Genomic DNA, 21320 nt, shown 5'->3' on the forward strand with positions numbered 1-21320 from the left:
CAGCGCTCGGAGCCCACACGCTTTATTATCCCCTGCTCGCCACGCCCTGACCGCAACCCCACATCGCTGCCTTCGGATTACGGAGGGAAAAAAAAAATCGTTTGATTTCCTGGGCCACAGAATACAAGATGGGTCTGGATTGTACTAGGAGCTTACACATTGAGGCAAGAAGGTGCGCAAACAGGAGCAGGAAGTCTTCACCGCCGGGCGAGCCGGTGCCGGAGACGCAGGAGGATGGCTGAGTCGCTCTCCCGGAGTCCACACTGGCTTATGCTTCTGTCTCTCATGAACCGTGTTCAACTCCAACTCCCACCGTCTCCCAAGGGGGAGAAGAGTGTCTCTGACTATCTATGGCATCAATGACTTCCTTGAGCCATTATTTCTTTCCTGTTAAGATTTCACAGAGGCCCAGGAGCAGGCCTGGAGAAGGACCAGCAGACAGCACGAGTGTCTGAGAATGACTTATAATACTGACTTCTCTCTTTTTTTTTTTTTGGTAACAGTCCACGAAATGCACGCCCCTCTCTCCTGAGACACAGTGAGGCATGAGGGGAGGTGGCGGAGGAGCTGTAGGTGGGACACTGTACCGTGTGACATCACGATCATGCAGCTGGTGCCCGACAGGACAGAGACATGAAGACGAGCGCTCGGGGCTCTGGGCTGGCCCCAGGGGGAGGCAGGCAGGTGCACAGCCTCATAGGAACACTGTCCAGTTCACGCAGAGCCATCCCCTGGGGCTCGCCACTGTGGCTCTGGCCTTAGCCTTCGTCCTCCCTCAGCTCCGTGGGTAAGAATTTATACTGCTGTTGGCGTATCTGGGCCAGTTTTTTCCTTGCTTCTTCCAGTTCTCGCTCTTTCTTTAGCATTTCCTCCTGGGCCGCGATAATCTAGAAGGAAGGCAACAAGCTGGATGAAGCTAACACTTTCTAGGAAACTGCCCTCCCCCAGCACCACTCGCTCCCAGTCCCAGAGGCCGCTACAGTGCACAGGGAAGGCGTGTTAGCTCTGAGACCAGCCTCCGGGCCGCGGTCTGGGTTTTGAGACTGATGACCCAGTTGACCCCAGGAAATTAGCTGACTTCTGGCCACTTATTTAATAGCAAACATCTGTATGATCCCTGTTATGCACCAGGCTCTGGTGTAAGCACTTTATGTGGACTGTCGCAGCATCTTCTTGGCCACACTGGGATGTACGCCCCACGGGTCGTCCTATTTTTCCAGTGAGGGCCCTGAAGCTGAGAGGCCCACTTCCCTGAGGTCCCCAGCTAGTGGAGCAGGACTTGGCCTCAGGTATTCCTGAAGCCAAAGTGGGAGTCATCAACTGCTGGATGGCTTTCACATACTTATTTCCTGCTTGTAAAATATAATCTGAGGAATATTAATAAACAGGTATTTACTATTTTCACTTACGTGAAGAAGGTAAGTCTGTGTTCATGAAAGCCAAATAGATTTCTTTCCTGTGGGCCTTTTTAGAACCTTTATTAGGCCAACGATCACTGGGATATTCCCAGGTTGGGGTAGATAGCGCAATACTTCACAGACTTATGTGATCGGAGACCCTCTTTCATGGGACTAGTGCATCAGGAAATAGAGTCTGGTGAAAATGAGCCATGTCCTTCCACATAGAGAAGTGCTTCAGGAAGAGCTAAGGTGGGCACGGGAATGAGTGACTTCCCTAAGAGGGTCTCAGTGCTCTGGTGCTAAGAAGAAAACCAATCTTGTATATCGGATTTATGCCAACACACACCCTACAGTGCAAGCCTGATTTCCCAAAGTTCCCCCTCTTCCCAAGCACATGAACATAACCTTGCACAAGTCAGGCTATTCTTCTCCTCCATCCACTCTTAGGATTCGAAACCTCTGGTAAAGGTCACCATTCATTCTCTCTTTTGAGCCAATTTATCTTGAGTGAGTAGCAGCTTCAAACATATAGTTTTACTTCCATGATAATAATACTGACCTTCAGTTTCTCTTCTCCTTTTTTAAAACAGAATCCCTGCCCTGGCCGGTTGGCTCAGTGGTAGAGCGTCGGCCTGGCGTGCAGAAGTCCCGGGTTCGATTCCCGGCCAGGGCACACAGGAGAAGCGCCCATCTGCTTCTCCACTCCTCCCCCTCTCCTTCCTCTCTGTCTCTCTCTTCCCCTCCCGCAGCCGAGGCTCCACTGGAGCAAAGATGGCCCGGGCGCTGGGGATGGCTCCTCGGCCTCTGCCCCAGGCGCTAGAGTGGTTCTGGTTGCAACAGAGCGACCCCCCGGAGGGGCAGAGCATCGCCCCTGGTGGGCAGAGTGTCGCCCCCTGGTGGGCGTGCCGGGTGGATCCCGGTCGGGCACATGCGGGAGTCTGACTGTCTCTCCCCGTTTCCAGCTTCAGAAAAAATACAAAAAATAAATAAATAAATAAATAAATAAATAAATAAAACAGAATCCCTGATTTTTAGGTAGGCATGTCACTACTAAAAGTACTGCATTTCCCAGCCTCATTTTCAGTGAGGTTGGCCATGTGACTGATAACCAATGGCATGCGACAGGAAGTGATGTATGCAACTTCCGGACCATGCTTGCCTCTCCTTCATTTCTTCTTGCTGGTGAGAAAGGCCAGGTGGTTTTTGAGCTATCTTGGACCAAGTGACCAAGGGCAACATCTCAGGGATGGTTCAGCAATAGGGAGATAAAGGTTGGGTTTCAGGCACAAAAGAACCACCATACCATTCCTAAACTGCCGACACCTAGACTTTTCACATGAGAGGAACAAACTTCCATCTTGTTTAAGTCACTGTGATTTTGTGTCTCTCACACAATGCCCATCGTGGGAGTAAACACTGTCTGGATTTAGTCACAAACCTGAGCAATGCCCCCCACAAATTTTGTTTTCACTACGACATCATCATCATCAGCTTTGCCAAATGCTGCCTTCTGGGCCGCACGCACAAGATTGTCTGAAGCTCTTTTTACAGCGTTTCCTGCCGCCTGGAGAGTGAACAACACACATTGTATCATTAGAAACAGCCACTTGGATCTGGCAAGAACAGACATGAAGGTACACTTCATGAGACTATGACTCTATCATCTAATTATAACACAGAAGTTCTGTCTAGTTAGTATCCCTCTGTCTTTCCATTCATCTGTCCATCCGTCCATCCATCCATCCATCCATCCATCCATCCATCCATCCACTGATTCTACCAACACTGGTGCCTACCTAATCTTAGCTCATTCACAGATGAATGAGATCAAGTTCTTGGCCTCCAATGAACTTTTGAGGGGAATTGCAATTATGTAAATAAATGTAGCATTTGTTGTATTAACAGAAGTACTCAGGGCTTCTTCCTTGGTCTAGAACACCCCCCCCCCCCATTCAATTTAGATATACTTGAGGACTTGGCTTGGACATCACTTTCTTGGTGCCCCTCAGTCTCACCCACCCCAGTGCTACTGGAGTGTCCTGTACTGGCTTCTTTGCAGACCAGTGGCTGCACCCATCTCCCAACAGTGAATAACCCGAGGGCAGGGGCTGCGACTTGAATCTTTGCATCCCCAGGGCCTGGCACAATGCTACCCTGGGTTGGTGCTCATCGACTGTACTGTGGTCAAAAGAAGGGCTATGACAGCACAACCTAACCCTGTGTAGAAGGCTGGGAACCCCCCAGTAATGGGCCTGTCCAGATGTGCTTTTAGAGTCAGAGCTGGTTTTTTTATGCCACCTGCTTAATGATGGGCAACTGCTAGAGAGAGGCGAAGAAAAGCTTCTCGGTGTGTGGTCTAGATCTTCGTATAAGGCTATAGCCCACACTGGCTTACTCTTAGCGCTCATGGAGCATGGCCTTGGGGACTTGTCTTCTGTCACCTGAGGCATGGGGTTATCTTCTAATGGTGGTCTAGGCTTTATTACACCTCCTGAATTCCTAGCCCAGCCCCCTTAGAATCAAGAATATGTGCTTGGGGGTTAAACCTCAGAAACTTAAGTTTTTCTCATTCACACTATGAGGGCTTCTATATATAAGAAGGAAAGGAAAAGCCAATTAATCTTTGACAAGCAGTCATAATGTGCTGATTCTCAAAATAGCTTTATGAGGTCAGAACTCATTAGTCTACTTTTCTGATGTCGAAACTGAAGTTAAGCAACTTGTCTAAGATCCTGTAGCTAGTAAATTATAGAGCTGGGATTTGAATAGGTCTGTCTAGCCCCAGAGAACCTCTGGGTCACTGTAAGGAACTCAGACACAACACTGCAGCATCCACTGAAATCGGCAATAATGATAAGAGTGATGCAGTGTCCTGTCTGTGTAAAGCCCCAGAGCTTACAAAAGCCTCTTCACATGTCTTGACCTTCATCAGAGCCACTGCCTGTATCTGCAACCTAAGGCCTGAAGAGTTTTGAGTGATTTGTGTAAGATCATACACTTTAATAGGTGGCAGAGGCAGGACTTGAACCCTGGTCTCTCTTAACTCAGGATGTTTTCCTCAAGTGTTCCCTAAACCCACAGACTACACATTCAAACACACAGCTCCCCATTTGTCCCTGGGTTTATCCGAGGGGTCAGAGGAAGGAAAGGGAGTTGGGTCAGAGAGATACTGGGAGGACCAAACAACAGAAATGTACTTTAGGACCTCCTAAAATGAGAGCTCTGAGTTTTGGTGGAATTGTTCAAATATTACTGCCATTTATGAAATTACTCATGACACATTTTTTTTCAGAACATAAACAATTTGCATTATAACACAATAAAAGTCTAGAAAATTGGAAACAAAATGTCAAAGTATAGGAAAATTCTGGCATAATTAGTTGATGTAATATCATGCAATCATTAAAAATGAGGCTTATGAAGAATGGACCAGTTAGCTTGGCACAGAGAAATTATGAAGACTTTCCTTCAAGGAAAAAGATATGTATGATAAAATGTTAAGTGAAAAAAAGCATAATGTCTCTTGCTACAATTACAACTAGACAAAATTATTTTACACATACATAAACACAGAAAGAGAAAAATAATAATATTTGACATATAAAGACATTGAGGCTATGCAACTATTTCATTCAAACATTTCTTTCACTGTGTTGAAAATACTCTATAATTAAAACAATCAGGAAAACATATGCACTGGGAAGGACTCGATTGTCACCTTCAAAGGCATGCTCTCTGGGCTCTGGGAAACCTTTGCAACAGTCTCGTGTAAACTTCTCAGTCCTCTCACTCCCTTCTCTAGCACACAGTGAACGAGAGCGTCCACTGAAACAGGCCCGGTCTTAGGTGTGAGAGATGCGAAGATAAAGATTTGGTGCCTGCGACTAAGAGGTTCCCCACCTTGTCAAGACAGATACAAAGATACATGTGGTGGCCAGGTAACAGGAACCACAAGAGTGGTCTGGCTCGGGGCTCTGGCAGGACAGAGTAGGGACTGACTGTCTGAGGCCCGGGTGTCAGGAAGGGCTCCCCAGAAGAGGGGATGTTGGAGTTGAGTTGAAGGACAAGAAGGAGTTCCTCAGGCTGGGCTGGTGAGGAGGAGGCCCCCAAGACGTAAGAGCAGAAGGCACACGTGGAGAATGTCAGTTTGGTGCGGCAGCAGGGTGTAGGATGCATGGTCACGCGTGGTAGAAAATGAGAAGAGTGGCACAGAGTTGGCTGATGGAAGGCCTGGTGGGTCATGCCAAGGAAGTGAGACCGTCCCCTTTGGTGACACTTACCCGCTCCAACAGGAGTATTTTCCCACCAGCATCAGTGACCATTACCTGTAGCCGCCTCATGGCCTCTGAATCCTGATCGGCCTTCACCTTGCAGGCCACAAGCAGCTGAGCCGTGGAGGCGGCGACCTGCTTGGCAGATGAGATGAGCTTCTCCTCGCTGGCATGTCCCTGAACGGAGGCATTGGCTGCCTCACAGAGGCTGCTGGTCGCCGCTGCCACCATGCGGGCCTGGGGACAGTCAACAGAGAAGTGACCCAAGGCCCAAACCTCCCACAGGGACTCCAAAAAAGCAAATGGGGAGGAAGAAGGTGACTCACGGCAGAAATCAGCCCCTGTGACCACTGTCCGTCATCCGCAGCATTGGCGGGGATGGAACCCACCTAGAGGGTGGAGGTTAGAAATCCGCAATGAGAGCTGGAAGGCTTACAGTGACCTGCAACCCCTCTGACTCTACACTGCATGGAACTAGAGAGAAAAATATCTTGGACACGCAACACCACCAGGGATTCCCACATCCAGCATCAGCGTGGGAATGGGGCACCCTTTCCCATGTGGGACCCTAGCCACTCCAAGACTGCACCAGCACAGCCTGGCTGGTTTCTACCTGGGCCACAGTGAGTCTATGCAACGCTTTGAATGGCCTCTGTTAGGTTGCCAGGTATTGTGTTTCTGGGGAGATGGCAGAGGAATGACAGATCGGGCTGTCCTTACATGCTCATTTCCTCTGCCGACCTTTCTCCATTTCAAACACGGGGTCCTCTGGGGTCTCCTCTTTCAAGGACCAAAGGAAATTTAAACCTCTCCTGATCACAGAACCTGAAGCCACACTGTGATTTTCTGGCAGATGATGCAAAAAATAAATAAATAAATGGGTGGTACATTTTCTTCAGTACATCTCAATGCAGACCCTTAAGGAAATACAGACTGTTTTGTTGGGGTGGGGAGAAAATTAAGAAGCTGGAGGTAAGATGATCTCTGTTTCTATTCAGAAATCACAGCAACAGGCGAACTATTTTCTATCCAGACTTAGAGGGAGTACCTGTGGGAAGAAATACCTTTACACACGTGGCAGGTTAGTGGCGAGGGAACAGATGACTTTCTATTTGAATGTAAAATTGAGGGATCTGCCAGCAATTACAGGAACCACATCAGGGCTTGGTGAATGTCATGGAAACCCAAGGTTCTACATAGAAGCCTATCTAGTTCATCTAAGTCCAGCTGAACCTTCTTTAAGACCATGTTTTTAAATGCTTGAACATCTGAGTCCCTTGGAGGACAGGGCTCTGCCATATTCAAGTTGGATCCTCTCGGCTCTAGCAATGTGTCTGGCACATAGTTGGCCCTTTATCAATAAACTGATATTTTTAGGTAGTGTACTCTCAATGATCCATTTTTGGTCTTTACATATTGGTAGGTCAATAAGTACTTGGTAAGTAAGGTTAGCACGGTGCTATATCCTTAGGAGACAAGTGAGAAACATAAAGGAACAGACTGCATGCCACCTGGGGCAATGTATACATGTTAATATTGAAAAACATACCGCCCAATGGTTCACAAAGAAAAGCCAGAGCATGTGCTTTGAAATTAAGACATGACTAAGTTCACAAGAGACTTCCTGGAGGAAGATGGATAGCCACTGGTTAGGCACTAACTTCCTGTGTGTGCTACATTGCTCTTGGGTCAAGACACAATCATTTTGTCTATCTGACAGCAAAGGCCTTTGAAATCAGAAGTGACTGACAACTGTGATGACCAAATTTCCCAAGCCTATAACCTGATAGGATTTCTGTAGCACCGTTATATTTGAGAGGCTCTCTGCAGACACAGTTTGGATTGGGTAGTTGTATGGGAAAAAAACAGGACACAGGGAGTATTTTAGATTGCAAGACCTTCCCATAGCTGGGATTGTCTAATGTACTATTAATCCTTTGGCTTATTGAAAAAGAACTCTGCTTTCACGCTAATGCAGATGGAATGGGTGACTGGAGATGAAGCAGATAAAAGATAATCTTGGATTTAAACCAGACTGGCCTTCTGGCCAAGGGGCTTGGGAGAATGCTAACCGCAGAGTTGGACAGCATCATCTACACAGTGCTAGACAATGAGTGGAGTCATTGGAGTTGGAAGGCGGCATTACCAAGTCCCCAACTATGGTGCTTATATAGCCATCCACCAGGAAAACATGACAGCTTACATCTTTAAGTAACCCTAACGTACAGCGGGAATATAAATGCCTGTTTAGGGCCTAATCACCACCCGGAGCACGAGGCTTTCCTTAACCAGAGGCAGATGAGAGTGCTGGAGGCCAACCCCTTCCTTCTGTGTGTCAGGTTTAAGCAAACAGTTGCCAGTCAGTGGGAGCAGACTGGCATTCAGTGTGGGAAGGCACGGCCCTGGTTTCCTCAGGCAGGCCAAATGCCTTCCCTCCTCTCCCCACAGGCTCCACTATGTGAATGTCCCACCACCGGACGAGCGGGGTGTACCCACCTTTCCTTGGGCCACCAGTTCCCTCTGGGCTGCCGAGGCCGATTTGACCAGGGCGCTCGTGGCAGCAGCAATAGATTTAGCAGCTTCCAAGATCTGTTCTTCAAAATCCAGGGTCTCATCTGCTTGCTATAACCAAAAGAAAACAGCGTCACAGGCAATTCATCTCTACACAGCGCGCTTTCTGCCAAACTACTTACTGCTTGGTCACCTGGCTCTGCATCTGTGTAGTGCTGTTTGTCGACAAGCCACACCCAGGGTAGAAAGGCCTGCGCTGGCAGGCTGCCCCTCCGTCTGCTGCCTCCCCATGCCCCCTCCCCAAACAGTGAAAGCTGCCAGCCCCTGACATTGTGCACAAATGTTTAATCAGGAAATTCTAAGGCAGACTCTTTTTTCCAGGGCAGAATCTTTAAAGAGACATACATTCACTGCGAATCAAATATCTCGAATGGTTCCATCAGCCTCAAGAACCAAAATCAAAATCATCAACAAGCAAAATTCAAAGGGCGGGTGGTGGCACATTCTTCCACGGCTCAAGGCTCAAAAAATGGGTTGAAAAAAGGAAAGATGGCTATCAGTCGTGCAAAACCTTGTTTTTCTGGGGTAAAACCAAAGCAAAAGAGCATGTGCATTTTTGTGGCTAAGCACGAAGATAGTTACATACCAACCAAAGAGTCACCCAGTGATGGAAAAGAAGCCCATCATGGCGGAGCTGGTTCAGTCCCCGGAACCGGAGGCCCGGCCGCGCCTGGGGAAGAACACTGGCCATCACTGCGCAGGCGCTGTCAGGCCTCGGGCTCTCTCCTCCACCACCACCTCCACCACCACCACCACCACCACCACCACCACCACGCCCTGTGCTGCCAGAACAACCTGGGAAAGTGAAGACAAGCTTTGGGAAGTGGGGCAAATGTGAAGACCTGGGTTCTGGGCTGGGTGGAATGGAGCACCACCATTTGGGGTGGGCAGACTAGATGACGTTCAAGGTCCCTTCCAGCACGCACATTCTGTCATAATGGTTAAGTTCCCCTCAGGCCCCAGGCTGTGGAAGATGTGGACGGTATCTTTTAGGTACTAAGTGGTGATGATCAGGTGTAGCAATACTTTTCTTTGTGTGTGTATGGTAAAATACACATAACCAAATCTACCCTTTGGACCAATTTTAAGCACATGAGTCAGTGGCAGTAAGCACATCGGGTGTACAACAGCAACACAATTTTTACAGTGCTTACTCTGTGCCAAGAATTTTGTTAGGCACTTTCATGTCCATTAACTTGTTTTATACTAAAGAAGAGAAAAAAAAATCCTATACCACAGTTATCTATATCCTTATACTTACAGTGAGAAAACTGAGGCTCAGGGAAGTGGAGAACTGGGCCCAAGGTTATGTGGCGGCATGAAAACTCTAAACCAGTCCGAAACCAAAATCTCTGATTCCTTAATGATCTGTTTTATTAGCCAAAGGCCACTCCCCACCAGCAGGGCATCCACAAGAATAATTTCAGATCAGAGGCTCAAAGTCGGCTTGCTAATGGTCTCATAGGAGACATTATACTAGATAGATACATGGATACAATTGTTTCCTAGTTCCCCATTCAGGAACCACCCGAGATGCCAATCTCGTTTTCATTTTTACAACCCATGTTATCAAAATAGCATTTCAGTGCACAGGTAGTGGATCTGAAGAATGACAGCAGCCTGTAAGAAGTTCTGAGACAGGAGCTGTGTACTCTTTCTTTCTTTTTCTTTTTTTTTGGACAGTCTTATTCTAGGAGCATTTAGGACAGAAATGGACTCAGTTCCAGTGAAATCCTTCTGGATTCCTCATTATGGGGTGGGGGTGGAGGAGCTGTAGTGGTGGAATATAAAATGTGTTTACTGAAATACAAAGATGACTCATCATAAGACACTCTGGCATGAAAGGTGGTGTTACACACGGGCCCAAAGAGATGACATTGGGCTCTGATACATGTATTCAACGACCTAGGATTAAGAGCTTTTCTTAAAATTCATTCTGCAAGAGAAAGTCAAGCATATAAAAGATTAAGGTACCGAGAATATCATAGAATTTTTGAGTCCAAAGGGAGCCCCTCCTCAATTTGCAGATCAGAAAGTTGAGGCTTCCAAGTTTCCCGCACTCCTGTCTCAGGCAGCCTCAGCTACATCGTGCGTTCGAAGATCGCGTCCACTTTACAGGGAGGGGTGCCCATCAGCAGATTTCTGATTTCCTAAATTTTAGGATTCATAAATATGGAACTTCCTTAAAATGGATTGCTAACTCTAAGCATAGACAGGTCTGATAGAATCATCTCATTACAACTAGCTTGAAGGGCCTGCCCCACATCTTTGGCTGCCCTGTAGGGTTTTCTTTCCTTTTTTTTGTAAACCACACGCTTGAAATAGACATTTAACTTCAAAACATTTTTGATACCTACTGAGTTTTCTTACAATGGCAGCTGCTGTAACGTCCTTTTGATGAAGTTTTATTTTTCTTTCCATAACATCTCTATGCTTTAAAACGGACACAGCAGAAAGCCTTATTTCTGGGAGACCTTTGCTCTTATTAAAAAAGGACCTGAGCCCTGGCCGGTTGGCTCAGTGGTAGAGCATCAGCCCGGAGTATAGATGTTCTGGGTTTGATACCCGACCAGTGCCCACAGGAGAAGCACCCATTTGCTTCTCCACTCCTCCCCTCTCCCTTCTGTCTAGCTCTCTCTTCCCCTCCTGCAGCCAAGGCTCCATTGGAGCAAAGTTGGCCCGGGCGCTGAGGATGGTTCCATGGTCTCCGCCTCAGGCACTAGAATGGCTTTGGTTACAATGGAGCAACGTCCCAGATGGGCTGAGCATCACCCCCTGGCGGGCATGCTGGGTGGATCCCGGTTGGGCGCAGGTGGGAGTCTGTCCCTCAGCCTCCCTGCTTCTCACTTCAGGAAAAAGAAAAAAAGCACCTGAGAGTTTCCCAAGAAAGGCTTAATAGAGCTGACTGGGATGGCAACAGGGACAGAGGGAGAGCCTTCAGGTGCCGCAGTGTGGGCAGAGTTTTTGTGACCTCTGCACCCGCGACCTCTGCATCCCGGCTGGACCCATCCTCCCCATAGGCCAAGTTCATCATTAACACTCACTCCGCCCTCTCTCTCCTGCTGCACACAGCCGTCAACACCTGGTGTCTTCCTCCATAGCACACAACTTCTAGCCTCATGGAAAATGAGATCTCCCCACCCCAAGGAGGCTGGGTGAAAAGCCAAGCACCCCAGTTAGTGCTCCCCATTAGCTTCAGCTCCCACGAGCACAGAGGATGGAATCTGGGAGAGGGTGGTGAGGGCAGCCAGAGGGGAGAAGAGGACACCCATTGCTTAACCACATTCCAAAAAAGGAGACAACTGGAACTGGCTTGGTCTTCGAAGGACTTCCCTAAATAAAAGGATCATAATTAAAGTGCAGGATCTGGTAATAGAACAACCCCCACCGTAGCTGGGAGACTAGGGAGAATAAGAACAGCAAGGAGAAGCTGCTCTAAGGGGACTCAGTTGAAGAACCTAGAGACCCAGGCAGCACAGACTGGGAGGTCGGACTCCTCTCACTGAGCCTCCTCCTCTTCTTCCCACCGGAGAGGCTCAGTGGGTCTGTGTCTCTTAGAGATCTTCTTTATCTGAGACATTTTATTGGTCTGACCAATGGTTACCGAATTTGCTCCTCTGAATTATGCAAGACGGAGTGAAATCTTCACTCCAGAGTCTTCCCCGCCCTAAACAACTGGTGCCGTTAAAGTTGACCAGTATAACTAATCCTATGCATGGACACAGTTTAAAGCTACTCGCATCCAACAGAGACAATGAACTTAAGGAAACACTTTCGTTAAATGGGCTAAACCCACAGCTCTTGTAGAACTCCCTGAGAACCTGGTTAAAGACGCTGTCTGTGTTTTAGTAGGTCCCTGGGAACCTGCATTTCTAATGGAGGTGTTCCCGGGAAACTCTGTAGGAAATCCTGGCCTGGGTAAGGAAAAACAGACACCAGTCAACTGAATCTTACCAGCCTGTGATCACCCCAGTGCATGGACAGTGTTTTATTCAACTTATATCTTTTGAGCACAAAATCAGACAGAGAAGCCCATGTGATAAACGCCTGGTTGAATGAACGTATTCATTCAAAATGAGTCTCCCAACTTCTAGAGTTCAGCCAAAGGACAATTCACATGGTTAGAGGAGAAATGCATCAAGTAAGCATCCACATTAGTGACTGGCCGTTCCTGGTTCCTGGGGGAGGAAGGCACACGCATCCACACGCAGGCTCCTGCCCCCTGTAAGGCCGTGGGTTAACCGCGTGCTCTGCTTGCATCCCTCCACCGGCTTTCATAGTTGGTGCCATTTAGTCATGCACATACATGTGTAAACACAGTGGCACTGTTGGCATTTTACTAAGAGGCTCTCTTAATAAAATAATGCCGGGTAAAATAACAGATGTGCAAACTGAGACTCTGTTCTGCTTAATGAAGGTGTTAGCTGTAGCCTCTGAGTACTGAGTCTCTCTCTCACCCTTCGTACACTGTACTTTTCCCCGCTCCCCTCCACGTGAAGAGGCTGTTGGCTAGGTCACCACTAGCTCTTAACAGCTGTTAGGAACTGTCTAGCGGACTAGCTGAGAATGGGTTTCCCTTGGTTTTTTGTTTTGGTTTTTTGGTAGCTTTGAGAACGGTTTATGCACATTTTGCTGACATCTTTCCTGCCTGGTGATCTTATGCAGAGCCCCCCTTTAAAAAGCGAGAGGTCTGATGAGCTCCTCCCTGGGCGAGACAACACTGGTGCTGGCTCCCGTGCTGCCTGCTCCCCACACTCAGAGCTTCGAGACTCACTCTGATTGGTCTAAAGTCCAGGGAGTTCGAGGTTCCACTGGTAGGAGAGGGGAAAGAAGGGTGAAAAGGGGACCGAAAACAGGAGGTCTTTCTTTACTTTTATTTTTTGCCTTTCAAGGATTCTGAGAACAGTCTTTGCAGTAAGTAATTCATTTATTTTTCTCAGCCTCCTTCCCTCCTACGTATCTGATAGGGTTGTTATAAGTAAACTATTAATATTCGTGGAGCATAACTGACTCATAGTAATGCTCATTAACTACCAGCAATTAATTTCATTATTGTTTCTACTACTTCATATATTTTTTAACAATCTTAAAAAATTTTTTTTCAGACTTTGGGCTAAGATAGTCTGTTTTCCCTTTCTGAATGCTGTTTGCCACTCATAATTCTAATAACAGTTCTACCTGCCTTTTCTGATTAAAACCTAAAATAATTATAAATAAAAGGCACAAATCAAAGATAAATGAAATGGCACACGATACAGATCGGCACTGCTTCCAGCTTCTCCCTCAACACCCAACCAGGAGACGGGCAACCTGGTTCAGTCACTGCTCTGCACTTCCTGACTGCGACTTCGGAGCAATCGCCGGGCTTCTCCAGCACCAGTCAGTTTTCTGTTTGTAATTTGAGGAGGAACTCAACCCTCCAGGTCCTGTAGCTTAGTCATGCTATGGTTCCAAATGAAACCCTTCTTATAAGGCACTGACTAAAGGAAGCAGGGAATGCTCCTCTTCCTTCCTCTCTATTGACCTGCCCCAGGCCTGCCTCCCCGACAGGTCTCTGGGCATCTGCAAGGCAGAGGGAGAGCATCTCCATCCATGGTCCATTTTTGTTGTGAATCACATCCACGCCAACCTGCAGCCCCTTTCCTCAATGAACTTGAGGTAAAGGAGCCGAAGTCACCCACAGCATATGGCCAGATGCCCCAATTTCTGCCTTCCTCCCTAAAAACCACCCCTGGGGGGTTTGCCTTTCTGAGAGCTGATAAACACAACAGTGGCTTTTTTCACCACTGGACACAAAGCCAGATGACAACTCATGGCACCGTCTTCCCAGCTAGGAGTCATGCTTGGTTCTGTGTTATTGAGAGTCGGGCAGAATGCCTGCTATTAAACACAAGGTTTATCATATCGTATCACATCAGAAACCTAAACAAATTTTTGTATATATAAAAAGTATGAACATTTTGCATATAACTCAAATGTCTTTGGGGAGAAAATAGGAAGCCAACACCAAGCAGTTCCACAATGTGAGCGAGGCGTTTCCTGCCAGTTGGAAGCTGAGCAGAACAGGCAGCCACATTTCCCCCTTTCTGGTAGTGAGTTGGGCCGCTACTAGTTTACTTTGGTATGGACTTGACAGGTGCCTGGTGGAGACCTTGGCCTGTATCCAAAGGCCCACTGTATCAGAGCCAGATCAGCTTCTCCTTCAGCGGAACTGTGGGCCGGTTGTTTTTAGGACCACCACGCTAAATAGTTCTAATAAAGAGGAAACCTCGTAGAACAACTGGAACTGACAAAAGCTCAGACTGGACACAGGGCCCCCACACCCCACCTTCAAGGCCAGCCTGCTCTCAGGAAAAGCGTAAACTGATGAAGTGGGTGGCAGAGAAAAAGCGCTGACAAGCGGCTGTGCTGCCACCTGGGGAGGGACTCCCTTCTGCATCCAGACGCGGAACGCACGCACATTCCCGCATATCCATTGGAAGAGGTCCACGCTTGCACACTAGCATCTCGGGAGAGCTTTACTCACAGTACCCACTGCTTTAGTACACTTTTTTATTTTTTAAGTGAAAAGTAATGCCACTGAAATGATTTTTGTGGTTGCTATCTCTGTTGGATGGACTCACTCAGAGATTTTTGTCATGCTCTCACCCTCAAAAAAAGGGAGGGCACTGAATGTCTATGTAAGAAGCATGGACAAAGACAAGGTAACAGAATTCTTTCAAAGATTAACCAGGTACATTTGTTACATTGTGAGCCCACTGATAAGAATCCTTGCCCTGGCCGGTTGGCTCAGCGGTAGTGTTGGCCCTGCATGTGTTAAGTCCCAGGTTCGATTCCTGGTCAGGGCACACAGGAGAAGCGCTCATCTGCTTCTCCTCCCTCCCCCTCTCCTTCCTCTCTGTATCTCTCTTCCCCTCCCACAGCCAAGGCTCCACTGGAGCAAAGTTGGCCCGGGCACTGAGGATGGCTCCATGGCCTCTGCCTCAGGCACTAGAATGGCTCAGACTGCTGCAGAACAACAGCCCAGATGGGCAGAGCATCGCCCCCTAGTGGGCTTTCCGGGTGGATCCTGGACAGGCGCATGTGGGAGTCAGTCTGTCTGCCCCCCGCTTCTCACCTCAGTGGGGGGGGGGAGAATCCTCTATGTGTCTGAGGAGGGTCTGACAAAGACCTACAGTTCCACCAGTGGGGAGTCACTGGAGAACATGTGCAGCCCACATTCCCCACACCTCTTCGCTTTTCACACCCTACACCTCTCAGACAAGCTCAGAGCCCACAGGTTAGCCATACAGAAACTACTATATCTGCTCCTCTGCTTCCTCCCTGGTCATCCGACTGCCTTTCCGACTCATTCAATTAATCAGTAGAGCATGCTGGTCAATAGCAAAATTTCCAAAAGAAAACAAGAAAACCACATCAATTGTAACAAATGAGCTTTATCTTAAGGTCCTCTTAAACCTGTATTTTTCTTTATTTATAACTTGCTGTCTCTTTTTCCTGACCGTTTGCCATTTTGGCTGAACAGCTTACACTATACTCAGAACCCCAACCCCTGCTCCCTGGCTGGGGGAAGCTGGCACTGATGTTGGCAGCATCCAGAAAATTGTCTGGAAGAGCTCCTGCAGGCATACACTCATGGACCACTTCTCAGCAGAAAAGGGATGGGCTCACATTTTAACTCCCAAAGCCAGGACTCCAGCACATTTCCCTCTCCTGAGACATCACTTCTCTGCTGCTGCTGCTGCGACCTGTCACTACGCATGCACCACAAGCCACTTGGAGATGGCTCCTAGACGTCACTCAAGGAAGCCTTCCTGAGCTACCTCTTCAAACTGCTGGCTCACCACCTGTGAGGAGAACTGCATATGGACATACATGCAGGAGTGTTGTTTAAAAGAACACTTCTTTTCTCCTCCCCAAAGCGGAGCTATTAGCAGGCTAGTTCTCTCTGCAGAAAGCAGTGTTCGCTTGTTGAGGGAGATCAGAATGCACTCACACATACTTCACAGGCTCGTCTACGAGGAAGAGGTCACAGTCGGCTAAAGAAGGCAGTTATGTGCCAGAAAAAATATTTCATAATCCTGAACTTCCTTTTGCACCCAATTAGGCTATGGAATTCCTTTCTGATTGTCGGCTTAGTCTAAATATTATCAACTTCTACTGACAAGCTAACCTATAACAGGAAATTCAACAGACAGAGTATAGTCCACACTACCTTATCTTTATTAGATATATTTAGTCCTAACCAAGGTTTGCATAAAGGCCAGTGACTCATCATCCACACAGCTGGTATGGCTGATGTGGTCTATACATTTTGTTACTGTGGGTGGAGAGGAAAGTTACAGATAGTTGATTTGTGCTTGAGTTTTTGCTGCAAACTTGGTGATGAAAATTACTAACTTCTAGACTGAAGAGCAGCATAAAAATGAACTGAAATGAAGTATAAACCTAGATGCATTTGGAGCTCATAATCCTGACCTTTATTTCATGTCACAGACACGGGGTGGAGCCTCCCATTTTTCCAATGAGCATATAACCCTTGAGGATTTAACAACGCACCAAACTGAACTGTACATCACATCTCAAGCTCTTATAAAACATCAATAGTTATGACTTGTTTCCATAATAAAATAATCTGGCAATACTGATACAGGTTTAAAATGCTACAAGAAGAAATGGAATATAACATAATGAAATATAATGAGCGCTCCATCTTCTAAGTCTACTTGTGGTTTAGGCATATTCTTTCCTGTTGCCTTAGAAACTGTATTAGGAACCCCCGGAGACAGGGCAAGACACTGTAGGAATATGTTTGATATATAGTTGGATTAAATAACAACCTAATATATCAAACATATCACACAGAGGCCTGCAGAAAAGGCATCCAGGTCTGACTGAATTCGAGACTAGGCGCAGTACTGCAGGCTGCGGCCGCAGGGGGTGGTCCCCCCCCCGCAGCTCCTTTACCTGTCTGCGGAGCACAGTCTGTCTGCGAGTGTGGAAGCGGCGCCATGAGTGACATCGTAGCACATGCACCAGAGCTTGCTGGCATTCTCATTTTGCCTTTATACCATCTTCCCAAGCAAACGGTGGATTCAACAGGGCCAACTTGTTCGTTATTCGTATCTGGGAGACTCCAGGCAAAAAGAGGTGCTTAAATTTTAAGGGCCTGACGTGGGAATAAACCAGGAATCATCTTCATACACCACAGACTATTCTACTTTGAAAACAGGCAAACTAAGAATGTGGTGAGCAAAACAATTTAAACAGAAACACTGCCCATCCCCGAAACTGTTTCTCAAAGCAGTGTAAATGCCGCCCAGTTCCGGAAGGAAAGCGTGAGCTCGTTCTACTGAGGGCCTGTGTGTTGTGTGTTGAATTATAGGAATAGGGATGTCATAGCAATTGCTTATTCACAGTATCCTAAGTTTTGTTTCTGTTTTTTAGTTTTTTTGTATTATGGGAGCAGATAGAGAGAAATCTCAAAAGACTGGTTGATTTGGCTGCCAAAATGGATTTTTTTTAACTGGGGAAATAAATTATTTTATAAATGCAAGAAAGATATTTTATTTCATGTGGGCATTACCATAAAGCTGACGGCACTCCTAGATGTGCATAAAAGCTATGTTTTTTTATTTTTAAAGATCAAATTGGCTTTAATGAATGATTCATGAATCAGGCAGCATCCCAGCTAGTAAACGAAAGAAAGGTATTCTCACAAAAGCTCTGGTTTTAGTTGACAGTTTCTTCAAAAACAGTTTTATAGATAATATAATCCATGTTGTGGGAGTCTCTAGCCACTGGGCAGAGAGAGATTTCAGATCACACTAAAGCAGAGATTTTCAACTTTTTTTCCCTTATGGCATACAAAAACTAATTACTAAGGGAAAAGAGGTCAGTGCACACCATTTGGAAATCGCTGCTCTACAGCACTGTAGAAATACAAAGATGAGAGCGATCTGAAAAGTAGGTAGCCCCATAATGAAATGTACGGACTCAAATAAACAGATTATGATCTTGACCAAAGGATTCCTTGGCTTTCCATAAAAAACAAAAACAAAACACACACACACACACACACACACACACACTGTAAACACAAAGGCTAAATAACCTTGAGTAGTGTGGGAAGTGCCCACTAGTCTACTTCACAGTCATCACTAATTTAAATGCTCTTATTTATAAAACATAGACCCCCCCATCACCCCAATTCCATCACTCTTTACATTCCCCACCTGTGTCCTTCATAAGCCGGTGATTTTCACAGAGCTGTAACCACAATGAGTACACAATAATGTATTTTCTTTTTCTTTATGTTATGCTGTGAGCATCTTCTCTCTGCTACACACACTCTCAACCATTATTTTTAATAGTCACTACTCTACTTTTCCTTCAAGTAGACACTCTGGGCACATCCAACTCTCACTGCCACAAATAAGAATGAAAGGAACAACCCTCTCTCTCACACAGAACTTCCTTCCTCTCTGGGTTTCCTCTTCAGAACAGACAGATTCCCAGAGGTGGGATTAATGGCTCAAAGGGTACGGGCAAACCTAAAACCTCCCCCAAGAGACTGTACCAGCCTTTCTGACACTGGGGAGGCCCAGAGGACACTGGTATGGACGACAACTGCTACCAGAGCCTGTGCACACTGCTCCGAGCTTAGCCCCGGCCCGTGGACGCTGGCCAGGTGATCTAACCCAATCTGCATCCACAGAGCAGGGATGGTAAGGGTGTTGCTTGTGGACTTGTTGCAAACACCAGATGAGTTAATCCATTAAAAGTACCTAGAAGACTGCCTGGCACATACATGCCTGACACCCAATCAATGTGAGCTTTTAGTTTTGCCTTTTTTCTTTTTGCTGAGGCCATCAGCTTATGGTTCTATGGAATAATTTTTATGTCAGGCACTTCCCCAGGAGGGAGTAGATAAAAGTCCCAGAAGCCTATTTGTAGTGATGATGCTACAGTTACTGCTTACTAAGTCTTATTGTATGTCAGGCACTGTGTGCTTAAATTATCTCATTTGTCATAACAACAACCCTATGGGGTAGGAACTCTAACGACTCTTTCAGATCAGAAACCATTAGGAAAGTAAGCGGCCGGCAGAGGGAAGCCCAGATTCAGAGACTGCCTCAGAAGGACCCGGCGAAAGGACAGAGGAACGGGATTGACACAGGAGCTCTTGGAACATGGTGACGTGTTAATGCTAAATTAGCACCAGGCTAACTCCCAAGGAGAATGAGGGTCAACTGACATGACTTCCGCATCAGGAGATGGGAGCTTTCCCAAGAGAGGCCACTTTTAATAAATCACGTAAGGAAAAATAAAAACAAATGAAGCAGGAAGCCTCTAAATATTAGTTGATGGTTGCTGCTTACTTCTCAAGTTGAAAGTACATTTTCCATTCAATGATTAGCTTGCCTTACAAAGCAGAAACAGGGACATACCCAGAAGATGGAGTTGCTCCTATAACCCTTCAACCACGCTTAAGTTTGTTAAGAACCCTCAGTCTCAGACAGCACAAGACCTTCAGGTTAGAGGCCAGTGAAGAGAACCCTGATAAACCCCCATATCAGAAGCCCAAACTCTTGATTACATCTTGATGAGAAATTTTTTTAAAAAGATGTCTTTACCAAGGCTAGAGTGACTATATTAGGAGATCGGTTCTAAGAAGTCCATGGTTTTTGAGACTCACGGACGTAGACAAAAGCGAAGTGGTTACCATAGGGAGGGGGTGGGCAAACGGAAGTAACAGGGACCAGATACACGGTGACATAAAGTGGTCTGACTTAGAGTGATGGGCACACAACACAATAATGAATAGTTCACACGCTATGGAGAAGTATACCTGTAACCTATGTGTTCCTATAGATCAATGTCATCCCATTAAATTTAATTTCTAAAAAAAAAAAAAAAAAAAAATTCCATGGTTTTAAGAATGTTCTACAGCTTAAGCCATTCAACATATGCTCACGCGTATTTCACATACAACACTGGCCCTGGCCCTGCTTTTGAGCGGTTGGGTGTATTCTAGTGCTGAGACTTCAGCTTTTGGTTTTACAGAAAAGGTGGAATTTTAGGCATACTTGAACTCAGGGAGCCAAGGTTACAGGTAACAGAAAGGACTTGCATGAATAGAGCAAAAAAGAGGCCTCCTCTGGTTCTACTATCTTCTCACTGAAGATAACCATGGGGGGAGGGGGGGTTATAGCTTCTTACAGGGTTGGGCTTTGCCCCAGGCCAGCATTAGCTCACCATCCTTTTTACTCAATACTTATCCTCCCTACCAGCCAAGCTTAAACTTTCTTTTGATGGCTGTTTCTCTTAACATATACTCATGATCGCAAGTTCTAAACATCTACCTAATGACAAATATAGCTGGAGAAAACTCACCATCAGTCAGTTTCCAGCATCTACTGAGAAAGTCGATTATTGAGTGCACCTCTGAGATTCACATGGTTCTCTTTTAATTTTAAGGACAGGAGAGGCCCAGCATTGCTATTGCTCTGTTAAAGGCATTATGGAAACCAGAAAATTTGAGGGTGACGATCTCACGTTCAGTAACAGGGACTTTTTTTTTTTAAGAAAACATCCAACACCTGCTTTATTTATAATGGAACTAAATCACGCTTGTAAATGCCCAATCCATCCCCTTGATACCCAAAGGTATTTTTCTAGGTGGTTAACCTGAAAGACTGGCCCACTGGGTTTTTTCCATACCCTGTGAAAGGGGCTGGGCAGGTCGAGCAGGTTTGCAGCTTGCTAGTCTAACCACGCGGAGTAAGACAAGCTTCCTGCAGCACACCTAGCTCCATTACACAGCCATCCACCGGGAGACCACTGACATCAGACAAGCAGCCACACACGGACACTCACTTTTGGTTTTGCTCTTGGCTTCAGCTGCTCTAACTTCTTAGCAGCAGCCTCAATGGATGCTGCTGCCCCCAGTAATTCTGTTTCTGCAATGACGGTTGGGTCTTCTGGATCCACCCACTCTGTTCCTAAAATAAGTCCAAAGAGGGTCATTCTTGGTAGCTGCAGACCTCAGGGCACTGGCTTAATTACAAACAATATC

General features: G+C 46.5%; 1 protein-coding gene across 6 annotated transcripts in view; it reads right to left on the bottom strand.

Annotated features, from left to right (window-relative positions):
* Positions 1-475: 475 nt before the first annotated feature.
* The window catches only part of TLN2 (talin 2), a 484588-nt gene continuing 463743 nt past the window's right edge, over positions 476-21320 (bottom strand). For all 6 annotated transcript variants that reach the window (XM_066274650.1, XM_066274649.1, XM_066274645.1 and 3 more), the window contains 6 exons: positions 21122-21246; positions 8168-8293; positions 5998-6060; positions 5726-5908; positions 2839-2964; positions 476-887 (listed from right to left, as the gene is read on the bottom strand). In XM_066274650.1, the coding sequence (XP_066130747.1) occupies positions 759-887; positions 2839-2964; positions 5726-5908; positions 5998-6060; positions 8168-8293; positions 21122-21246 (752 nt within the window). In that variant the 3' untranslated portion in view covers positions 476-758. The remainder of the gene's footprint in view (positions 888-2838; positions 2965-5725; positions 5909-5997; positions 6061-8167; positions 8294-21121; positions 21247-21320) is intronic.

This window comes from Saccopteryx bilineata, chromosome 4 (genome assembly GCF_036850765.1).
Source record: "Saccopteryx bilineata isolate mSacBil1 chromosome 4, mSacBil1_pri_phased_curated, whole genome shotgun sequence".
NCBI lineage: Eukaryota > Metazoa > Chordata > Mammalia > Chiroptera > Emballonuridae > Saccopteryx > Saccopteryx bilineata.